Source organism: Cryptosporidium bovis (assembly GCF_009768925.1).
Source record: "Cryptosporidium bovis isolate 45015 chromosome Unknown contig_4, whole genome shotgun sequence".
Taxonomy (NCBI): Eukaryota; Apicomplexa; class Conoidasida; order Eucoccidiorida; family Cryptosporidiidae; genus Cryptosporidium; species Cryptosporidium bovis.
Window position 1 is genome coordinate 11,823 of NW_027125050.1, and position 20,493 is coordinate 32,315.

At 27.2% G+C, this 20,493-nt stretch overlaps 3 protein-coding genes across 3 annotated transcripts; 1 reads left to right on the forward strand and 2 right to left on the reverse strand.

The window, feature by feature from the left end:
• Positions 1–849: 849 nt before the first annotated feature.
• Positions 850–18,579, forward strand: FG379_002813 (uncharacterized protein; the record flags this gene model as incomplete). Its single annotated transcript, XM_067328503.1, has 1 exon — positions 850–18,579. One exon carries the CDS (start codon positions 850–852, stop codon positions 18,577–18,579), a length of 17,730 nt encoding a protein of 5,909 aa, XP_067182001.1.
• Positions 18,580–18,660: 81 nt separating this feature from the next.
• FG379_002833 (tRNA intron endonuclease) lies at positions 18,661–19,302 on the reverse strand (the record flags this gene model as incomplete). The annotated part of the gene is made up of 1 exon (XM_067328523.1): positions 18,661–19,302. The coding sequence occupies one exon, from the start codon at positions 19,300–19,302 to the stop codon at positions 18,661–18,663; it is 642 nt and encodes a 213-aa protein (XP_067182021.1).
• A 483-nt stretch (positions 19,303–19,785) lies between these two features.
• Positions 19,786–20,375, reverse strand: FG379_002844 (uncharacterized protein; the record flags this gene model as incomplete). The annotated part of the gene is made up of 2 exons (XM_067328534.1): positions 19,786–19,872; positions 19,968–20,375. The coding sequence occupies 2 exons, from the start codon at positions 20,373–20,375 to the stop codon at positions 19,786–19,788; spliced, it is 495 nt and encodes a 164-aa protein (XP_067182032.1).
• Positions 20,376–20,493: the final 118 nt, after the last annotated feature.

The following is a 20,493-nucleotide window of genomic DNA, read 5'->3' on the forward strand; positions in this document are numbered from 1 at the left end:
AGAACCGCACATACAGACCCACACCAAAGGCCATCCAAAATGACAACAACAGACACACGAAACAGAGTGTCACGGTTAGCGATACATTGGTTTGAATGTTTCGGAGTAATTAAAACTCCCCAAATAATTTTAATTGGCACAACTACCAAGCTGGAGTGGCACGGCAATCTTTAGTAAAAGGCGAAAGATTGATACGTGATACCACACCAGTACGGTGTGATGACATCTAACGATTCAGTTTAATAATGTTTTCCTAACACGCCACTATGATGGGTATCAATATAAGCGGGAAAACAAATGTTTGTTATTTATTAAACCAATATTTACCTTGTTCTACAAAGAACTAAAAATCTCGTATTAAATAATAATAGTTATAATTTAATTTATTGAAAATAATTACATTAGCGCTAAAAATTTATATTAACAATGAATATATACACTTTTTATGCGGCAAAATTAGAGGCTGAGAAAAACGGCGGGCAAATAGGACTTTTGTAAATGATTGTAACTGTCAAGTTTTGACAGGAGGCAAAATAAAATATTTGAAGGAGTTGCTGTTACGATTAACTGGAATAACATCTCTCAAAGCGGCTTTAATTTGAATAATAACGTTAAAATACAACTAAATAATACAAATAATCAACATTAGGGAGAAAATTATATGTAGAGTTTTTTATCAGGGCTTATGAATGCACAAACAGGCTTCTGTAAATAATTAAAGTTGATGCATATTTTAATTAGGATTATAAGTAAAAGTTGTAGGTATTTGTGTACTTTCAGTGCCAAAACATTAAACGACTAAGGACTTAGTAACAAAGTAGAAGACATAATTAAATATAAACAATATAAATGAAAGGCGAATTTGATGAATTAGTTGGTAAAACAAAAATACTGATAAAGGAAATAAAGGACCGTGAAAATGAGATTAGATCAGCAGTAAAAAGTGACGAATATAAGTATGATAGCGATTTATCAGACATTTTAGTTGAATTAGAAAGGAATGTATCGGTGAATTCAAATATAGGACATGCAGTAAAAGAAGATTTAATACTGTCGTTAAAGATAATTGCATTGTACAGCGAGATATCAGATATAGTACTTAAAAGTTTTCCAGAATTAATATTTGATATTGTAGACAATATAAACTTAGCAGACAATATAGATCCAAAATATGAAAAATTGTATGGTTTCAAGCATAATAAAAACAAGAATATATGCAATTATTTATTTTTAATTACAACATTAATTGAACTGCCCTATTTCTACAATTACTTTGCGACTTATTGGCTAGAGGAAGAAAGTAGGAGCAAAGAATTGAATTTACTATTGAAAAATGTATTGAAGCTGATAGAAAACAAAGAAAGCAGTAGCAAAGAAGAAATATTACATAATTCAAAGTGCTTAATGACAACAATACTACTGTGGGAAAAAATATCTCCAATTAGGAATTACCTAAAAAGGAGCGAATTACTGTTTGAGATAATGGAAAAATTTGTAATTGGTATCAATAAATTCGAAAATAACACAATAAAATATTTATTTGTGAGATTGTACTCTAATTTACTGGAATTGAATGAAAATGGTAGATTGAGATTGTACCAAGAACATGGTTTAAATAGATATTCAATACAAGTACAAATAGGTAAATTTGTTAAATTAAAAGATGATAATGGAGGTAATTTATTGGATATATATTTGCAATATTTTATATTTAAAAAGCCTGTATTTGATTCATTTGATTTGTTATTAAGTAAGGGATTATGTTGCAATAACACTAGTTATGATTTAGAAAGTGGTGGAAGTAATAGCATTTTAAAAATTTATAACAACCGAGTGGTAGATGAGATAACCAGAATAGTGATTTCCAGCATTTTAACATGTAATTCATTAATATTTTTAGAGAACATTTCAAATGGACTCCAAGTATACTATTCGGTTCTAGATGACATAAAGCAAAAATATTTCGATAAATATCACAACTTTAATATAATAAGGCTTTATTTGGACAACACAACGGATAGCAAGTCATTACTCGGAAATTGGGTAGTTGGTGATAAGCCTGGTGAATTTAAATGGGAGCATGGGATATTATCTTTGTGTTTAATTAGAGGTGATTGGTTACTAATAGAAAACATTCAAGATGTACCAAAGGATGTTATAGTTAAATTAAATGAAATAAGTGAGGTTATAAGCAGAGATATATTTGTATGTAAGAATAATTTCGGCGTTTTTTCAGAAACCATAAATGATAATTACTTTGAAATAATTGATATAAATAAAAGAATTAAAATACACCCAAATTTTAGAATATTCTCAAGTTGCATTACAACAAAAAACGATTACTACAATGACAACAGTAAATATGAATTATGTAAAGATACATTTTTCAGTGTAAGTAATAATGAATACGTAAACAATGATGTAATTAAGCTATTGAATATGAATAAGTGGAGCTATTGCATCATTCCAACTCCTACGATGAATGAACTAACGAAAGGAATTGAGCTTTACTATAGCAACTTGAGTATCGTTAAAGACAACCTTTTAAACAGTTTTCGGCATATAATTAATGTTATGAACGATTCCGAAAGTCATTTTGGTATTAACTACAATAAATATTTAAACACGAGAAAACCATCATGCAAAGACTTTTTTAAAGGTTGCACAAGCATTTCAAGAGTATTATTTGAGAATTCAAGTTTTTTTAATGACAATAATTCTCAAAGTAACTACTTGAGTGAGAAAAATAGAATGAAAGTGTCTTTTTTATTTGGTAGTGTGCTTTTGGATCATGTATCTTTAAATAGCTATAGAAACAAACTACAGACAGAAATATCTAGTTATTTTGGAATAAATAGCAAGGAGTCTGAATATTTTCTTAACAATAACAAATTTAGTGTTCACTTTAGTGGCAATGAAGATATATCAAGCAAACGTAATAGTACAATTAATATTGTAAATAAAGAGTTAAATATAGATATAGATGTTACCTTGAATAATAAAAATGATAAAATATCTAATGTGAGAGATAAAACTAAGTTTAGTTACTACACTTTTACGACAGTACACTCGAGGATCATATATAAAATGATCAATTCTATATACAACAAGGAGAATATATTACTTGTTGGAGACACAGGCACGGGTAAAACAACAATTATACAACAACTACACTATATGTTATTTGGAAATAATACAAACAAGAAAGAGGCAGGATTTGATTTAAAAAATGACGATTATTGCGAATTAATGGTTTATAATTTCAACGATCAAACCGAAAGCAGTGATATAATTGGTTCATATAAACCAATAAACATGTATAGAGAGGTTAGACCACTTTATGATGACTATGTATTACTTCTGGAAAAAAGCAATATAAGCAAGAGAAAAAATGAAAATATATTGAATTATTTACTGTTGTTGTTGAAAGAAAAAAAATGGTCTAATTTTATCAACAGCTTAATTAAAATATGTGATAAAGTAATATCTGGACTTGATGAAATACTAAAGAACGATAATAGTGATATTAATTTGATTAATAACAATAATAATTGCAATGAAAGAAATAGTCATAAGAAAAGGACAGTGAATAGTATTGAGGATAAATGGACGCTCAAATTATATTGGAAGGAATTTAAGCACAGATGCCAAATTAAACTAAGTGATGAAAGAATAATTGCAAGTGAGAGTAATAATAAACATCACTTTGAATTCGTGAATGGAATATTATTAAAGTCAATAAAAGAAGGGCATTGGTTAATATTTGACGAAATTAACTTGGCTTCCATAGATATATTACAAAGACTTATACCCATTTTAAGCCGAGGGGATGAAAATATAATTAACTTTAACTATTCAAGTGATTTGGAAATAATAGATAATAATAATAGCAATAACAACAACAAAGGCATTAATACTGTGAATGGAGGAGACAATGACTACTTTTTAATACCTGAAAAAGGCAATGAAAAATTGAAAATACATCCCAGATTTCGTTTATTTTCGTGCATGAACCCACCAAGTTTACCCATAGAATGTAATATCAACAAGAGTAAAAGTGGTGATAGCAGTGATACTTTGTTACTAAACACAAAAACAACATCAGGTAAAAAGGAATTACCACAACTAATAAGATCACTTTACACGGAGTACTTTGTAGACGAGTTATTGGAGAAAAAAGATTTGGAGGATATTGTATATAACAGTTTAAGAGATGTGTTACTGACTAACAAAATTAATGTGTCATTGTTGGTGGACATATATTTGGAATTAAAGAGACTAGGTAATTCAAACGAGATAACTATAGGAGTGGAGGGAAATGGCCACGGAGTACCAAACTACTCACTCAGAACATTCACTAATTGTTTAAATTACATAAGGGAACTTTTGTTGTTACAAAACAATTGGAGAAAAAATCAAAGTAAAATTAAAATAATCGAAACAGTGAACAATGAAAAGGAAATAAAGAGTGGCGATAGTATAATACAAAATAACATATTAAAAATGGATATACTAGAAATAATGTATAATGGTATCATGATGAGTTTTGCAACACCACTAACAAATGAGTCACACAGAAAAGTTGATGCGATTACAAAAAGAATGCTTAACATTAATCATTTTAAAAGTATCAAGAGTAATGATGAAAGATTGGATAACTATATATTATTTTCAGCACCGAAAGCGTTGAACAATGAAGTAGTGAATGAGAAATACCTACTTATAAATAGTTATATAGTGAGTATTGGGAACGATAACAGAAACAACTTTAGATTGAGTGATAATATAAACAACGATTATATATTAACACCATATGTATTAAATAATATGAATATGATACTAAGAATACTATCAGGTTCAAGAAACGCAATATTGATTGAAGGTGAGACGTCAACAGGTAAAACATCATTAATTAAATACATATCAGAATTAACGAACCACAAATTTGTGCGTATAAATAATCATGAGCATACGGATATAGAAGAATATTTTGGTAGATATATTCCGAACAGTCAAGGTGAGTTAGAATTTGTGGAAGGTCCATTGATTAATTCTATTAGAAATGGCTATTGGCTGGTATTAGATGAGCTTAATTTAGCACCAAGTGAAGTTCTAGAATCTTTAAACAGACTATTAGATGGTAATAGAGAGCTTTATATACCAGAAACAGGCGAGGTTATAAAAGCTCACGATGACTTTCAATTATTCGCAACGCAGAATCCAGCAGGTGGTATTTATGGTGGTAGAAAGTTGCTTTCACAGGCATTTAGGAATAGATTTATTGAGATTTACTTTGATGAGATACCTTGTAAAGAATTAGAGACTATTATCTCAAAAAGATGCAAAATACCAAATTCATACTCACAACTTATGGTTAAGGTGTATACAGAACTTAGAAGACATAGATCAAGTTCTCAAATGTTTTCAGGAGATTACGGTTTTATTACAGTAAGAGATATGTTAAGATGGGGGAACAGATTAATGTGTATTAATAATAATGTACTGGATAAGAATAGTTTGGTAATAACAGGCTTTTATGTAATTGGTGAGAGAGTAAGGGAGCAGAGTGAAAAATTAAAATTGGCTCAAATATTATTAAATATATGTAAACCTACTGACATAAAAGATGCAGATGACATTATTAATTACAGCACCTTGTTTATCGACAATTATGTAAATAACAGAGGAGAAAATGAGTTAAACAAAGAGGAAGGTATTGGAACAGGTAATATAAAAAAAAGAAGAAAAGACAATATATTTAGGAGTGAAAGTAGTACAAAACTATCACTGAACGAATTAATAAATAACAATAGCGACTACATTCTAACTGATTCGTTTAAGAGAATGGTAACATTGGTAAATGATTGTATTGTTTATGATGAACCAGTGCTTTTAGTTGGATCTACTGGATGTGGTAAAACGAGTATATTTCAATTATTATCTACATTGTACGGTAAACAGTTGTATATTGTAAATTGCCACCAACAAATAGAAGCATCCGACATGTTAGGATCATTAAGACCAATAAGAAGTAAGATATTGAGATTAAATCAGGAATTAAACAATTTTACTATTGAATTAAATAATATATCAAATGTAGACATTGGCATTAAGAATGAAACTTTTGAGAGAGTATCAAATGTAATAAAAGCAATAAATGGCAATAGTAAAGAAAACAATTGTAAAAGTTATTTGGAGACTTTCGATGGCGAAATAAATAAATTAATGAGTTATTTAGTAACATTGGGCATAAATAATGATGAGAATATTAAAAGTTCTGAATTGAGAATATTAATCAACAAAATGAAGGACGAGATAAAGGCATATATAGCTAATGTTGATAATAACAAAGGATTGTTTGAGTGGCAGGATGGTCCAATAATAAAAGCAATGAAAAGTGGAAACTATGTGTTACTGGACGAAATAAATTTATGTGATGATTCAGTAATAGAAAGATTGAATTCTTTGTTGGAAGACAATAAGGCTGGGGGAGGTCTAAACGGGAGTAGTCATACAAGAATAATACATCTAACAGAAAAGGGATCTGGAGAAGAAGAAGATACTATAATAAAATCGCACAGGGACTTCAGAATATTTGCAACAATGAATCCAAGTGGTGATTATGGAAAAAGAGAGTTATCACCAGCATTAAGAAATAGATTTAATGAGATATTTATTCCGTCTTTATCAATATACAAATTAAGATACGATATTAAAAGATTAGTTATTAAAAGAACAACAAAACTAGTAGACAATGTGGAGAATAAGGAGTTGGTAGAGAAATTGTCAGAATGTTTGGTAATGTTTTCAATATTATATGAAAATGACATAAAAAGAGATAGTATACTTGAAGTAAGTAAAGACAGGTTTAAGGATGAAGATTACTATTTTAAGCCATTAATAGATAATAAGGTAAACATTTATATTAACCTTAACAATTACTACGAAAATAGCGAGATAAGTGAATTTACGATAAGAGACATATTATCATGGTGTGATTTTATAAATAATAATTACGAAAATATATTTGATTATTACAAAAAAATAAGGACCCAGATAGAAAATTACATAAATATTGGTAACATAGACTATAATTTAATATTGGAAGTTCTGATAATAAGCGAATTAATAATACAAGGAGCAAATATGTTAATAATGGATGGGATATGTGGTGATTTAAGCAACCATCAAGACGAGTGCCCAAATACAAGTAACACTACCAGTATATATTTGGAATATAATATGAGACTGATAAATATAATACTGATACTATTGGCATACCCAAATTTGAGTGATAACAAAATACGTAATTTAGTACAAAATTTATTGACAAATAGATTTGTAAAAAAGAATGGTTTAAATTGGATGAGAAGTGGGGAAACAGTTTCGGTAAATGACATTGAAAATAATACCAGTTACAATGAAATACTATTGATTAACAACGAAAGTAATACCATAGAGCTCGGTCCTTTTTACGTTAAGAGGAATACAATAAACATAAATAAAGATAATAAGTTAAATTTTACATTTGAATCAGAAACAACATTAAGAAATATGTCAAGTATTATACGCTCAATGAGTATATTGAAACCGATATTATTGCAAGGATCTCCAGGTATAGGTAAAACTGCAATTATACTAACATTGTCTAAAATTGTTGGAGTTAATCTACATAGGATAAATATGAGTGAGCAAACTGATTTTTCTGATTTATTTGGTTGTGAGGTGCCGATAAGTAGAACCAATGGTGATAAAGACAGTGAAAATAAAAACAAATTGATTAATTGGATGGATGGCATATTATTATATGCAATGAAAAATGGTGATTGGGTAATATTGGATGAATTAAATTTGGCAACACAACAAATATTGGAAGGGTTAAATAGTATAATGGACCATAGAAGAAACATATATATACCAGAGATAGGTCAGACGATAATATGTCATGAGAATTTTCGTATATTTGCAACTCAAAATCCAGTTAAAACGGGAAACAGTGGAAGAAAGGGATTACCACAAAGTTTTTTAAATCGTTTTGTCAAAATCAATATAAATAGGTTAAATGTGGATGACTATTATATTATTTGCAATCATTTGTTTGGTAATAATAGTTATATAACAAAAGTGATAATAAATCTGTGTATAGAAATAACTAGGGAGATACAGTCATTGAGTAATAATAGGGTTTTTAATGATAACACTTGTTGGGAATGGAATTTAAGAGATGTTATAAGACTATTTAGATTCATTCAGTTAAATTTAAGTACAAGAATCGAAAATAAGGCAACAAGCGAGAATTGTGATAACAGTGAAACATTAATAGTAAACATATTATATAATTCATTTGAGAGCGTATATTTGTCCAGAATAAGAAATAAACAAGACTATAGTGAAATAAACAATTTGATATTAGATAGATTAAATAATTATTTAAACATTGAACGGAAGAAAGATGAAAAAATATTATCTAGTATTGAAGATAACATACTAATGTTAAACAAAGATAAAACATTCTTAGATTACTTAAAAGACAATATTGCTTTATGCCAATATTACGACAGTAACACTAGCAGGAATGGTATAATATTTAACAACAATGAGGGCGATAATAGTGTATTGATGGACATAAATATAATACCATTAAAGGAAAAGAAATGTATATACACAATTACAGAGGGTATAATTTTGGGAGAAAATTTAATCTTAACCTGTAATAATAATAATGATATGGAATTAATGGTTAAATACATAAAGTTAATCTCAAAACATTTATTTGAAGATATTAAAGTAAATGTAGTGAATATATTATTCTCCCTAGATGCAAATGATTTAATAGGTAATTACCAACAATATGATAACACAGTAATATTAAATGAGATAAATGAATTAATATTGTCATTAAAAATGATGGACAATAATGACATTAATGTTTCACTAATGAATAGATTAAAAATGAAAAAGTTGCAAAGTAAAATAATAGAAAATAACGTCGAATATAATGGAAATTATTATGACCATGTGAATAAATATATTAACATGTTTGATAGTGCTGAAAACAAAAGTATAATCAAAGAAATAAGAAATAGATTGAAAGTATTAAAAGAAATTTACGATATTAATATTGATAACAAAAACAAGGATAAAACTGGACCAAATTTTCAATATATATACTCAACAATAATAAACTCGATAAAAAAAGGCGAATGGTTGATAATAAACAACATAAATAACTGTTCATCTGCGTTATTGGATAGATTGAATTCACTATTGGAAGATAGGGAAAACGATTTATTTATAATAGAATCGGGTACACCTGAATATATAAAAAGAAACAGAAGATTTCGTTTGTTTTTAATAAATAACAACAGTATACACAACAATTATATAAGTAACGCATTAGTGAATCGTTGCATTGAGATATTTGTTGACTTTGAGTTTCAAAAAAACAATAAGTATGATGGTGAAAGTCAAATGGAGTTGAAGGAAAACGGTAATTATAGATTTAAATCTTATTTGAAAACATATTTAGATTATACGTTGTGCAAATTGGATGATAATTTTAATTGCAAAATATGCATAAATAGAGTACTAAATCACATAATATATGAATGTAAATGTTATAACCGTTTTGTAATGGACTATATTAGATACAAATCAAAAATAAATAATAGCAATACTAACAATAAACTACTTGAAATAATAATGTTAGTAAGTATATTATTATATGGCATGAATAATTATATCAAGCAAATTATACATTTGAGTAGTAATATTAACAAAAATGAATGCACATGTTTAAACAAAATGATATTGTCATTATTGAAAGACGAAGCTGAGAACAACAATACTTATAATGAACATGTTATTGATATTATAGACAAAAAAACACTATTTATTGGTTGGATGAATAACATATTACTCAATTCAATAATAATAGGTATCACCAATAAGAGTGGCGAACATATAATAAAAAAATCATTAATTGGGTTATTTGAACAATATGGGTTGATTGAGAACAAAGGTGGTAAATTATTCCGATTTTATTTAGATTTGTTTGATATAATTTATAATGACTATGGAAAAATAGAACTAGTGTCAGATGCTGGTGATTTTTTGTGTTGTTTAGATTATAATATGTTGAATAATGGCAGCGATAATAACTTAATTAGTGAAATATATAAAGACAAAAATATTATTAAATATGACCATATGAAAGAGAATTATTACATATTAATATTACTATTAATGGAAGTGAATAAATACAAGACTAATGATGATATCAATATGATTTTAAATATTAATAGCATATTTTCATTATATATGAAAGAATTTCTAAGTGAACGCAATATCGAGGAGAACGTTGTTTTTTTAAGTACTATTGAACTGATAGATAATAATGATAGTATTTATAACATATATTTAAAGTCTATAATAGGTACAATATCAAGTGTATATGGTATAAAATATGGTGGTGATTTTATATTATTAGATAGTGACATTATTGATATATTAAAAAATATGCCAATAATAGACAATTATGACGAAAAATACAATAAATTATTGTATTTAATATACAAATTATCTCTAAATCCATTAATTCTAATAAATGTAACTGATTTATTGGAAAAAATTATTAAAAATAGCAACATATTTATTTACAGTTTGAATATAAGAGATTGTATTGACGAAAATAAGAGCCAAGAGTACTTTGAATACTCGTTAAAAAGATATTTTAATAGCATTATTAGTACTGACAATTTTAATATTGTTGCTCCAAATAATATAGAAAAGGAATTATACAATAAATTAATACATTATTCTAATTACTTTAATGTTGATTATATTAAAAGAGTGGTGATTGATATATTAAAGACGATATTAACAGGTATAAAGGATAATAATGTTAAACTATTTGAGAAATATTTAAATATATTGGAATTAATTGAATTGCTGATATACAATGTTTTGGTTTTGAACGAAGATACTAAAGTTAAAACAACACCAAAAATAATGTTGGATATATTTAGCAAGTTAATAAATAAGAGTGTATATATTGATACAATAAATATATTGTTGCTTAAACTAAAGGATATAGGATATGATAAAATAAATGATCTAAAAATGATCACAGATAGTGACGAAAAGATGGTGAAAATAATACCAAAAAATTGTACATATATAAAGACAATATATGATCCGAATAATTACGTAGGTGATGGTATAATAATAAATTACAACAATTTAGTGTTGCAGGAAAAAACAGTTAACAAAAAGGAAATTATTAATACAATATATTGTTTTTTGAACAAAGGTGTCAAAATTAACGATATATTAAGATATTTCACACACATTAGATTATGTAATTTAGAATTTTTCGACTATGTTTATGACACCAACATAAATAGTCATAAGTGGGATAAAGTATTGGATCAAGCAAATAGCTTAAACAGTGATATAAGTGAAATAAAGGATAGTAGTCGTTCTATCTTTAATGATATCAGTTGTGATAAAACTAGTTTAGACATTAATATGGACTATTATTTACATATTAAATATGTAATATATGTTATTGACAAGCTGATAGTCAGAGTAAATAAAGAAGGCAGTGATAAAAGCCAATATTATAATAAATTAATATATTATGTAAATTATATGTACGAACTGTATACTAATTGCAGAATAAGTGGTAATTTAAGTGACAGTTACTTATTTATACTGTCAGAAGCAGTTAATATAATATCAGTATACGATTCATTTGAACTGTATAAAAAATATATTTCATATAACAATAACAATGAAACAGTAAGTATGGATAGAATAAACACAAATCAGGCAAATATTACTTATTATTATTTACTAAATATCAAAACAAAATACAGTTATGTGGAAGATTCAATCAAGTTAAGTAAAGAAATGTTGGACAAAAGGATTTTGCTAAAGAATATAAAAGAAAATATTGTTTTAGATGACAAAGAAATGAATGCTGATGGTAATCATGATCATTCAATTAAAAACGAGTTTTTAATTAAGTTGTTGATAAGGTATGACAATAATAATTCATTATTAATATTATTTTTAAATAATATATACAGTAAATTTGTCAATATCAAATTTAGAGATGTGAATAAAATAAACAAAGAATATTCTAATATGCGTTATTTATTGGATAACCAATTAATAGAGCTGGGGGATGATGAAATCAATATTACGCTAAAAAGAGATGCATTTGTCATACTAAGAATACAGCTGTACAACATATTTGATTATTTGCACTATATTAAAAATATACAAGCAGATTACGGGAAAACAGCGGAAAATATTGTAAATAGAATAGTAAATACATTGTACAAGAAGTTGTATGTAGAAGGAAACCAATTGGACGATGATTTGGATTTGAACCTAATAGATGACATTGGTAATATAAAGAATAGTTTAACTAAAAATAATGAATCTAATAGTGTAAATGGCTTGTTTTTAGATTATTTTGATTATATTATTCAGATACTGGAAAACAAAATACTTCCTAATGTGAATGAGAATACAATTCAATTGTCGAACATATTATTGAAGACGTGTATAGTAAATCTGAATTTACCAACTTATTATTACTATAGGAATTTATTATATATAGATGAAAATGTTGTATATGAAGTGTATAATAAAAAGATAAAGAATGGTCAGGAATATATAAAAAATGAAGTAAATTGGCACAAATGTAATTATTATCATCACCATGACGATTATAAAGATGATATTGGTAGTAATACCGATGATAATGGGAACAATGTGGATGAAATACATATAATTAGAAATAAAAAAGTAAATGAATTGAATAAAAGTGTCGGTGATATTTTTTATATAAAAGAGACAGTAAAAGATATACTGCAATTATTATTGGACAATGAATTAATCAAGCAATTAAGTAGCAAAATTGTTTTGAGCACTAGTAACATGAGTATGCCAGATGCCAAAATGATTATGATAAGATTATATGAAGATATGGTAATATTAGTACAAAATGTAATATACAAAAATTATAGTAAGTTTTTTGATGGTCATATTAAGTATTTATATAATGATATTGTGAATCCAATAATATTTTTGTTGAACTCATTGGTATATTCGACATATGTATATATGAAATATAGTATTGAAAGCGATATATTGAAAAAGCCAGTTTTTGATAATGTTATTGATAATAACATTAATATAGACTTCAATGGATATGATAAAAATGATAATTTGAACAAACTAAGTTTGGCTTTAAATAGTTATGAGCTTAATAATTATTTGGGATTCATAAGGTATAATAATAATGGTAATGATAATATTCCCATCAAGTTGTGGAATCTAATAATGGATATAGGCGAATATATACTTGAATACAATAATGACTTTATGCAGAAATATGATCAATATAACAAGTTGTTCGAGTACAATAATAAAAATGATGGCAAAGATAGTAATAATAATGTCACCGAGGTGTTTGAAAACGTTAGTGAGTCGTTAATATATAGGAATGATAATATAGAAAGATTTATAAAAGACAACAACATACTAGAGGAATTTGATACAATAAATAAAATATTAAAAGACAATGAAAGCAACAAAAAATACTATAATATAAGATACATATGTATGAGATTATTAGATGTGGTAATACTAAAGTTTACATGTAAAAATGAATATATGGAATATTTACTTTATAATAAATATTATAACAATGATCACCTAGATATCTATATATGGAAGTTTGTGTTGTTTTATTTAAATAAACATGTAAACAATAGCAGTGACTTAAATAATAATCATATGAGAATACACATGGAAAATGATTACTATAACCATATTTTTAATAATAGTGAATATATAAAATTGAGTGAATCGGTAAATATTAGATTGTTAATAAATAAAATAAAATTAATAGATAAACTGGATGAAATCACAAATAATGTTAATAATTTACTATTAGAGTATTGTGATCAACCATTATTGATATTAATAAAAGACATTGTGAATAAAGTATTGGAAATTAATATAAATCAATTGAATATTAACGATTTGATATGCTATTTAGATATATTATTGCAAAGATTAATAAAATGGAATGAATATATAAAAGAGGGTGTGAATATAAATATAAATATAGACAATAGGGTACTATCTGAATATATAGAATATACTAAAAATGCGATTTACGAGTTAAGAAAGCTGCAGATAAATTCATGGTTAAATATACTGTGTAAGATATATAAAAAATATAACTACAAGTCTTGTTTTTCATTCGGAGATATACTTATACTGATATCTAAAATAACCAATTATAATGATTTTAATTATGTAATGATATATAATACATTAGTTGGGTACTTGAAGCACTCAACAGTGGGTGAATTTCCAATACGTTTATTGTTTATTAAATATTTATATGAATTAATAAAACAGGATAATAATGATGATAAAATTAAGAAACTTCGCAATGTACTTAAAACAATAACATGTATTTACGATATCATATATAAGAAGATATTGATTAGAAACACAATTGAAATAAAAAATGTGGTAAAGGAAATAAAAGATATAATAAAGTTGTCGTTATGGGATATGAAAGATTACATAAAGATAAAAAAGAACATAATATCAATACAAAGACAACTAAAAAGACTGTTGAATAATTATGATGGAAAGTTAACTACAACCGTAAATGAATTATTGGATAATAAAGGGAATTTGGCATACTTGTATCCAAAATTATCTGATTATGTGAAGGAAGATAATCACATTAATTACATAATAAAGGAATTATCAGATGATGACGGTAACAAGAGCAAAATGTACAAACAAAGACGTTATTTAACCTTGATAGACACCGCTATACATAATGGTATAAGTAGTTTGAAAAGCATTCATAGTTTAAATGAATTATATTATAATAACTTGGAACACTATTTGAGTATTATAAAATGCCATTATGATAGTTGCAATGACATTACATTAATTATAAGTGAGTGTTTTATAATATTGGATAAAATAAAGGAAAATGAAGAAAAAAATTACTATAATATTCAAAGTATAAATAATTCGCTAATAAATTACAAAAAGCTGTTATCAATAGGGAATACATTTCTGCATAAATTAATAGAAAGCAATGATAAATATAATATTAATAAAGCAGAAGTGTATAATATTCATAGTTACATATTTACTGGTGCTAATAATGACAAAAATAGTGATTTATACATAAAAATGGATAAGGTAATGATGAAAAAGGCTTATATTGTTGAATACGTGGATTCATTGTTGGTAATGTACAACAAATTAAAGGAGGCGAATGTATTGTTACTTAATAATGAGATTAACATTGGTGATAAAATGCTTGAGATAGAAAAGGTAAATATTTTGGTGAATAAATTAAAAAACTTATTGTTTATATTTGGTAATCATGACTATATTATATTCGATTGCGACTTTTTGGATGATATGTTAGTTTTTAATGATGAATTTAATAGTTGTGTGAGTTCTGTAGTATTTGAAATAAAAAACAAGGTGTTGAATACAAAATTATATGAATTAAATACCATTGAACACTACAAAGATAGCAATTTAATTAGTGAATTGAGATTATTTGTTAGTGGCAAAGAAGATGTTAATGAGGTTGATTATCATTATTGTGGTGATTTGACTTACAATGTGAGAGAATCATATAATTCAATTTTAGACAGGATTTTTAGTGAAAAAATAGGTGATAAAATGATAAATAGAATAAGGATAACGTTAAATGGTGATGGAATAAAAGAAAGGTTAGAAAATTACGAATTGTCAATAAAGGATGAATATGATCAATTGTTAATGTTGTCAAACGATACGTTGAATTACATCAAGGCAATATATTTGTTATTAGAAAATAACTTCTTTAACATTTCTGAAAAGAAGGAAGAAGAGGAAAAAAATGATGATAATTTAGGGATAGGAGAGAATATAGATTGGAAAGGAGGATGTGGATTTGGAGACAAAAGCAAAGAGGAGAATGATGTTAAAAATAAAGATATATCGAATGAACTGGATGATGATACTTTGTTAGAGGGGTTAAGTAATGAGAAAAAGGATAATGAAGATGATGTTGATGTAGATAAAGACAACAATAATGCAGTAGATACCGAATTAAACTTTGATTCGAAACATGAAGATTATAATGAAAATGATGACAACGATGAGGAAAAGGAGGGTGATGACATTGACAGAGTATTCGACGATATTGACTTAAAGAATGAGAATTCAAAAATAGAGGATGCAGACAAGAATCAAAGTAGTGATAGTGATGAGGACAGTCGCGAAAAGAATGATAATATTGAAACTAAAGAAAAGAATAAAATGAATGACGGTGAAAGAGATATGATACCAAATACTGACGATAGAAATAGTGGTAACAATGAGGAAAACATAGAAAACAAAAATCACGAGAATGAAAATAATAACGAGGATAACAGCAGTGAAATAAATGAAATGAATAACAGTGATACGGAAAATGTGTTCGAGTATGAAGCAAGCAACATTAACTTTCAGGAAGAGGGTGAGTGTGATGATGAGAATACTCGAAATGAAAATGACGGTGAAATGACAAATGATTTTGAAATAGATGACGAAGAGGAGGAGGAGTTTGATCAGGCTCAGGGAGAGGTTTGGAAGGATGATGACGAACGTTACAGCAACGAGCCATCTGAAAATAGTAATAGTGGTGATGAAATTGATAATATTGATGATTTAAAACAAGAAAGTGAACAAGAAGAAAGTGAGAAAAACAATATGGAAAAGTATAAATGTTCGAATAGCAGTAGTATGAAGGATGAAATTGAAGGTGGGAAGGGGGAAAACAGCGTATGTGATAATAACGAGACCGGAATTGATGATGATGCTGAGAAAGAGGAGCGAATTGAAACCGACGGTAATAAAGAATGCAAAACTAATGAAAAAGAAGGTAAAGGAATAGGTGATAATAATGAAAGCAATGAAGAATTTAGCATTGGAGAAGATAACAAGCCTAAATCTGACGATGTAGAAGACGAAAAGAAGACTGAAGAAAGCATGACAAATGACAATCCGTTGTTACCAAATGAGGATAAGAGAAGCAATATATTTGAGAAAATAAAAGAAATATTATTGGAGAGCAGTGATAATGAATATAACAGAAACATTGATGAAAATGATCGTACATATAAATTAGACGGCAATACAAAATTGAATGATGAGAATAACGATGATATGGTTACGACTTCAATGCTTAATGAGAATGAATGTGGTCAAAATGACGATAACGTTGATTTGGACAATTATGATAAAATAAGTGAAGATAACAGTGAACAAGGGCATGTGAAGGAGGAGGTTGTAGATGAGAACGAATATGCAAGAAAGGACGAGCATGAACTGGATGTCAAAGATGAGGATAATAGTTGTAGAATGAGCGAATTAAAAAACAAAAAAGATAGATCGGGAGAATATGAACACATAAAGAGGAAGATAAGAGGCGATAAGATCGAAAAGAATGAGATTGAAGATGGTAATTTGAGTTCTAAAGGCAATGATTTACATGACAGCTCTGATATTTATCAAAATCCTCAAGCAGTAAGCGAAAGTCACAGTATGATGGAACCTAACGTTGATGATGAAAATGATGGTAGTGTAGGAAAAGACCAATTATTTGAAAAGAGTACGAAAGATTACATTAATATGTGGAATGACATACAAAATGAAATATCGCCAATGGTTAATGTATTAACAAATCAGTTAAGAATAATACTTGAACCTACAATAAGAGGAAAGATGGAGGGTAGTTACAAAACAGGCAAAAAGTTATCAATGAAAAAAGTTATAGGATACATAGCGTCTGAATATAGAAAGGATAGGATTTGGCTGAGAAGATCTAAACCCAGTAAAAGGGAATTTAATATATTAATGTGTATAGATAATTCGCATAGTATGAGTATAACAAAAAACGAGTATATGGCACTGCAATCATTATTTATGATAATACAATCATTGCAAAAAGTAGAAGCAGGTAACTTCGGTGTATGCTCATTTACAGGGAATAACATAAAACAATTAATAAGTATGACGAATCAAATAAGTAATAAGGATGCGGTGAATTTACTCAAATATATAAATTTTGAAGAAGAATCAAAAGATTCGCACCAAAATAGTATACCAAATGTCTTGAGGTATTCAACAGATTTGTTGTATAGTTACTGCGATAATTTTGAGAGTAAGGTATATCATCAATTGATAATAATAATAACAGATGGCAGATTTAATAAAAACAAGGTAAATAGTTGTATAAATTATTCAATACAAAAAAAATGTATACCTGTATTGATTATTATCGACAATAATGATAATAATACAAGTTCAATATTTGACATGAAGTCAGTGACAAAAGATGATGATGGTAATATGACTGTAAAACCCTATTTAGATAATTTTCCCTTCCAGTACTACTCAATTATTCAAGATTACAAGAAGCTCCCGAATATATTATGCGAATTGATAAAACAATGGTTTGAGTTATCTGTATATTGTTCACTTTGACCAATAAACAAGTTGTCAATAATGATTACAATAAATTAGTTCAACTTACCTAATATCACAAATGGTACACTAATGTCATTTTTACTTTATAACCTTAAGATTGTTTGTGTAATTGTCAATATGAATATATTTGACCTCATTATTGTTCAGTACAATCGCAACAATTAACATTTTGTTTACTTTGTTTGCCACTCTAATCCATAGTATAAGTTCTTGCATATCCAATTTTGAATTGTTACTATCGTTATTTCCGAGTACTTGTATCATGGCAAAACTATGGCATTTACTTGGATCTTCCTCGTAAACTAAAAAATCACATCCATATTTGGATCCTTGTTTAATAAAATAGCCATGATTTAGTGTTAGGTCCTCATAGACCACTTTATATATATTGATAAATTCAATAAAATTATTGGAATGGAGAATTTGGTCTATCTCAATTCTCTCTTTGTTTTCCCTTCTCTCTTTCTCTAAATCATTGCTGATTTCACTATTGTCGCAATTAATTAGATTAATATCGTTTATAATTCCTGTATCTTTCCTATACTTGTCAACAACATTGAATTGATAATCCATAATGGCTATAGGAAGACCAAAGTCGTTATTTTGCTGACTATATTTAGGTAGAGTTCCTATTGGATTCAGTATTACATTTTTTTCGTTTCTAAGTTTAGCGTATTCGTCATAGTTTAGAGATAATTCACACAATTCGTTGATATCCATTTATTTAGTTATAATATTTGCATCATAAACAGTAAAGCTGCATTTCAATTACCAAATTTACCAAACTATATTTAGCGCACATAAATTAATTTAAATACACGATAAAACATTAAGTTGTTTATATATAACAAACGATATTTACTTATAACCATTAATCTAAATTTGCTCCACTTAACAGTACACTCTTTCCATTAATACCAAGACAAGGGATTTGGTGGTTGATGTGGAGCATAACCTGTTTAAAGATGGAAATTTAATATTAAGTTCAACAATAAAAGCGAAAAAATAGCAACAATATAATGTAAATAATATAGTAATATAATAACAACAGCTATTTATTTGGAAATGTGCATTTACATGTACATATTAAATATAACATTGTAATCATCATTTATTGGTAATTATTATATTTCTATATTTTGTTTATATTATTTTTGTTAATCTACATTCATTTCATTCACATAAGCTGTAAATTCACTTATTTTATTCCTCATCATCACTTTCTTTTTCGTCATCCTTTTCTTCCTTCATTTTATCTTTTACGGCTCTAAGTAATTGTTTATGTTTTTCCTAAAATTAACAAAAAACAATAATTTGATGGAAATGAAGTGATTAGTTGTTGGTAATTTCGTTTTTTTGATTCAGCAGTCTCACTCTAAACTTACAATTGAGTCTTGGATAACTAGTGCCTGTTTGTCATCGTAAATGATTCTGTCATATGGTGATATTATATTCAGCAATAAGTTTTGCTTTTTGGGATCCATGTAGGTCTTAACCATCTCTTCTGCTTCTGACAATAAATTGTCTAGACCACCAGCCCCTGGTTTTATCGTTGTTGGATTATCTACATGAGCAACTATAACACCTGCATTTTTAATTGCTTCTGGTTGTGTTATTGCTAGTTTCCTTAGCTGTTTTATATCTGATCCTAGTGCAAAAAATGGGTTATTTACAACCAATTTTCTTTGTTCTTCTAATGCTCTATGTAAATTGAATTCTATTCCATATGTACCACTAATATATATTATTATAAAAAATATAGATATTATGCTACTTTTAACTGATAGTTTCATTCTTTGCTGTTTTGTCTACCTTTATCGTTTTTTCTGCTCCTTTTATTATTTATTATATGTAAACAAATAAATGAATATATACATATATTCGTTAAAAAATGAATTTACATATATGCAT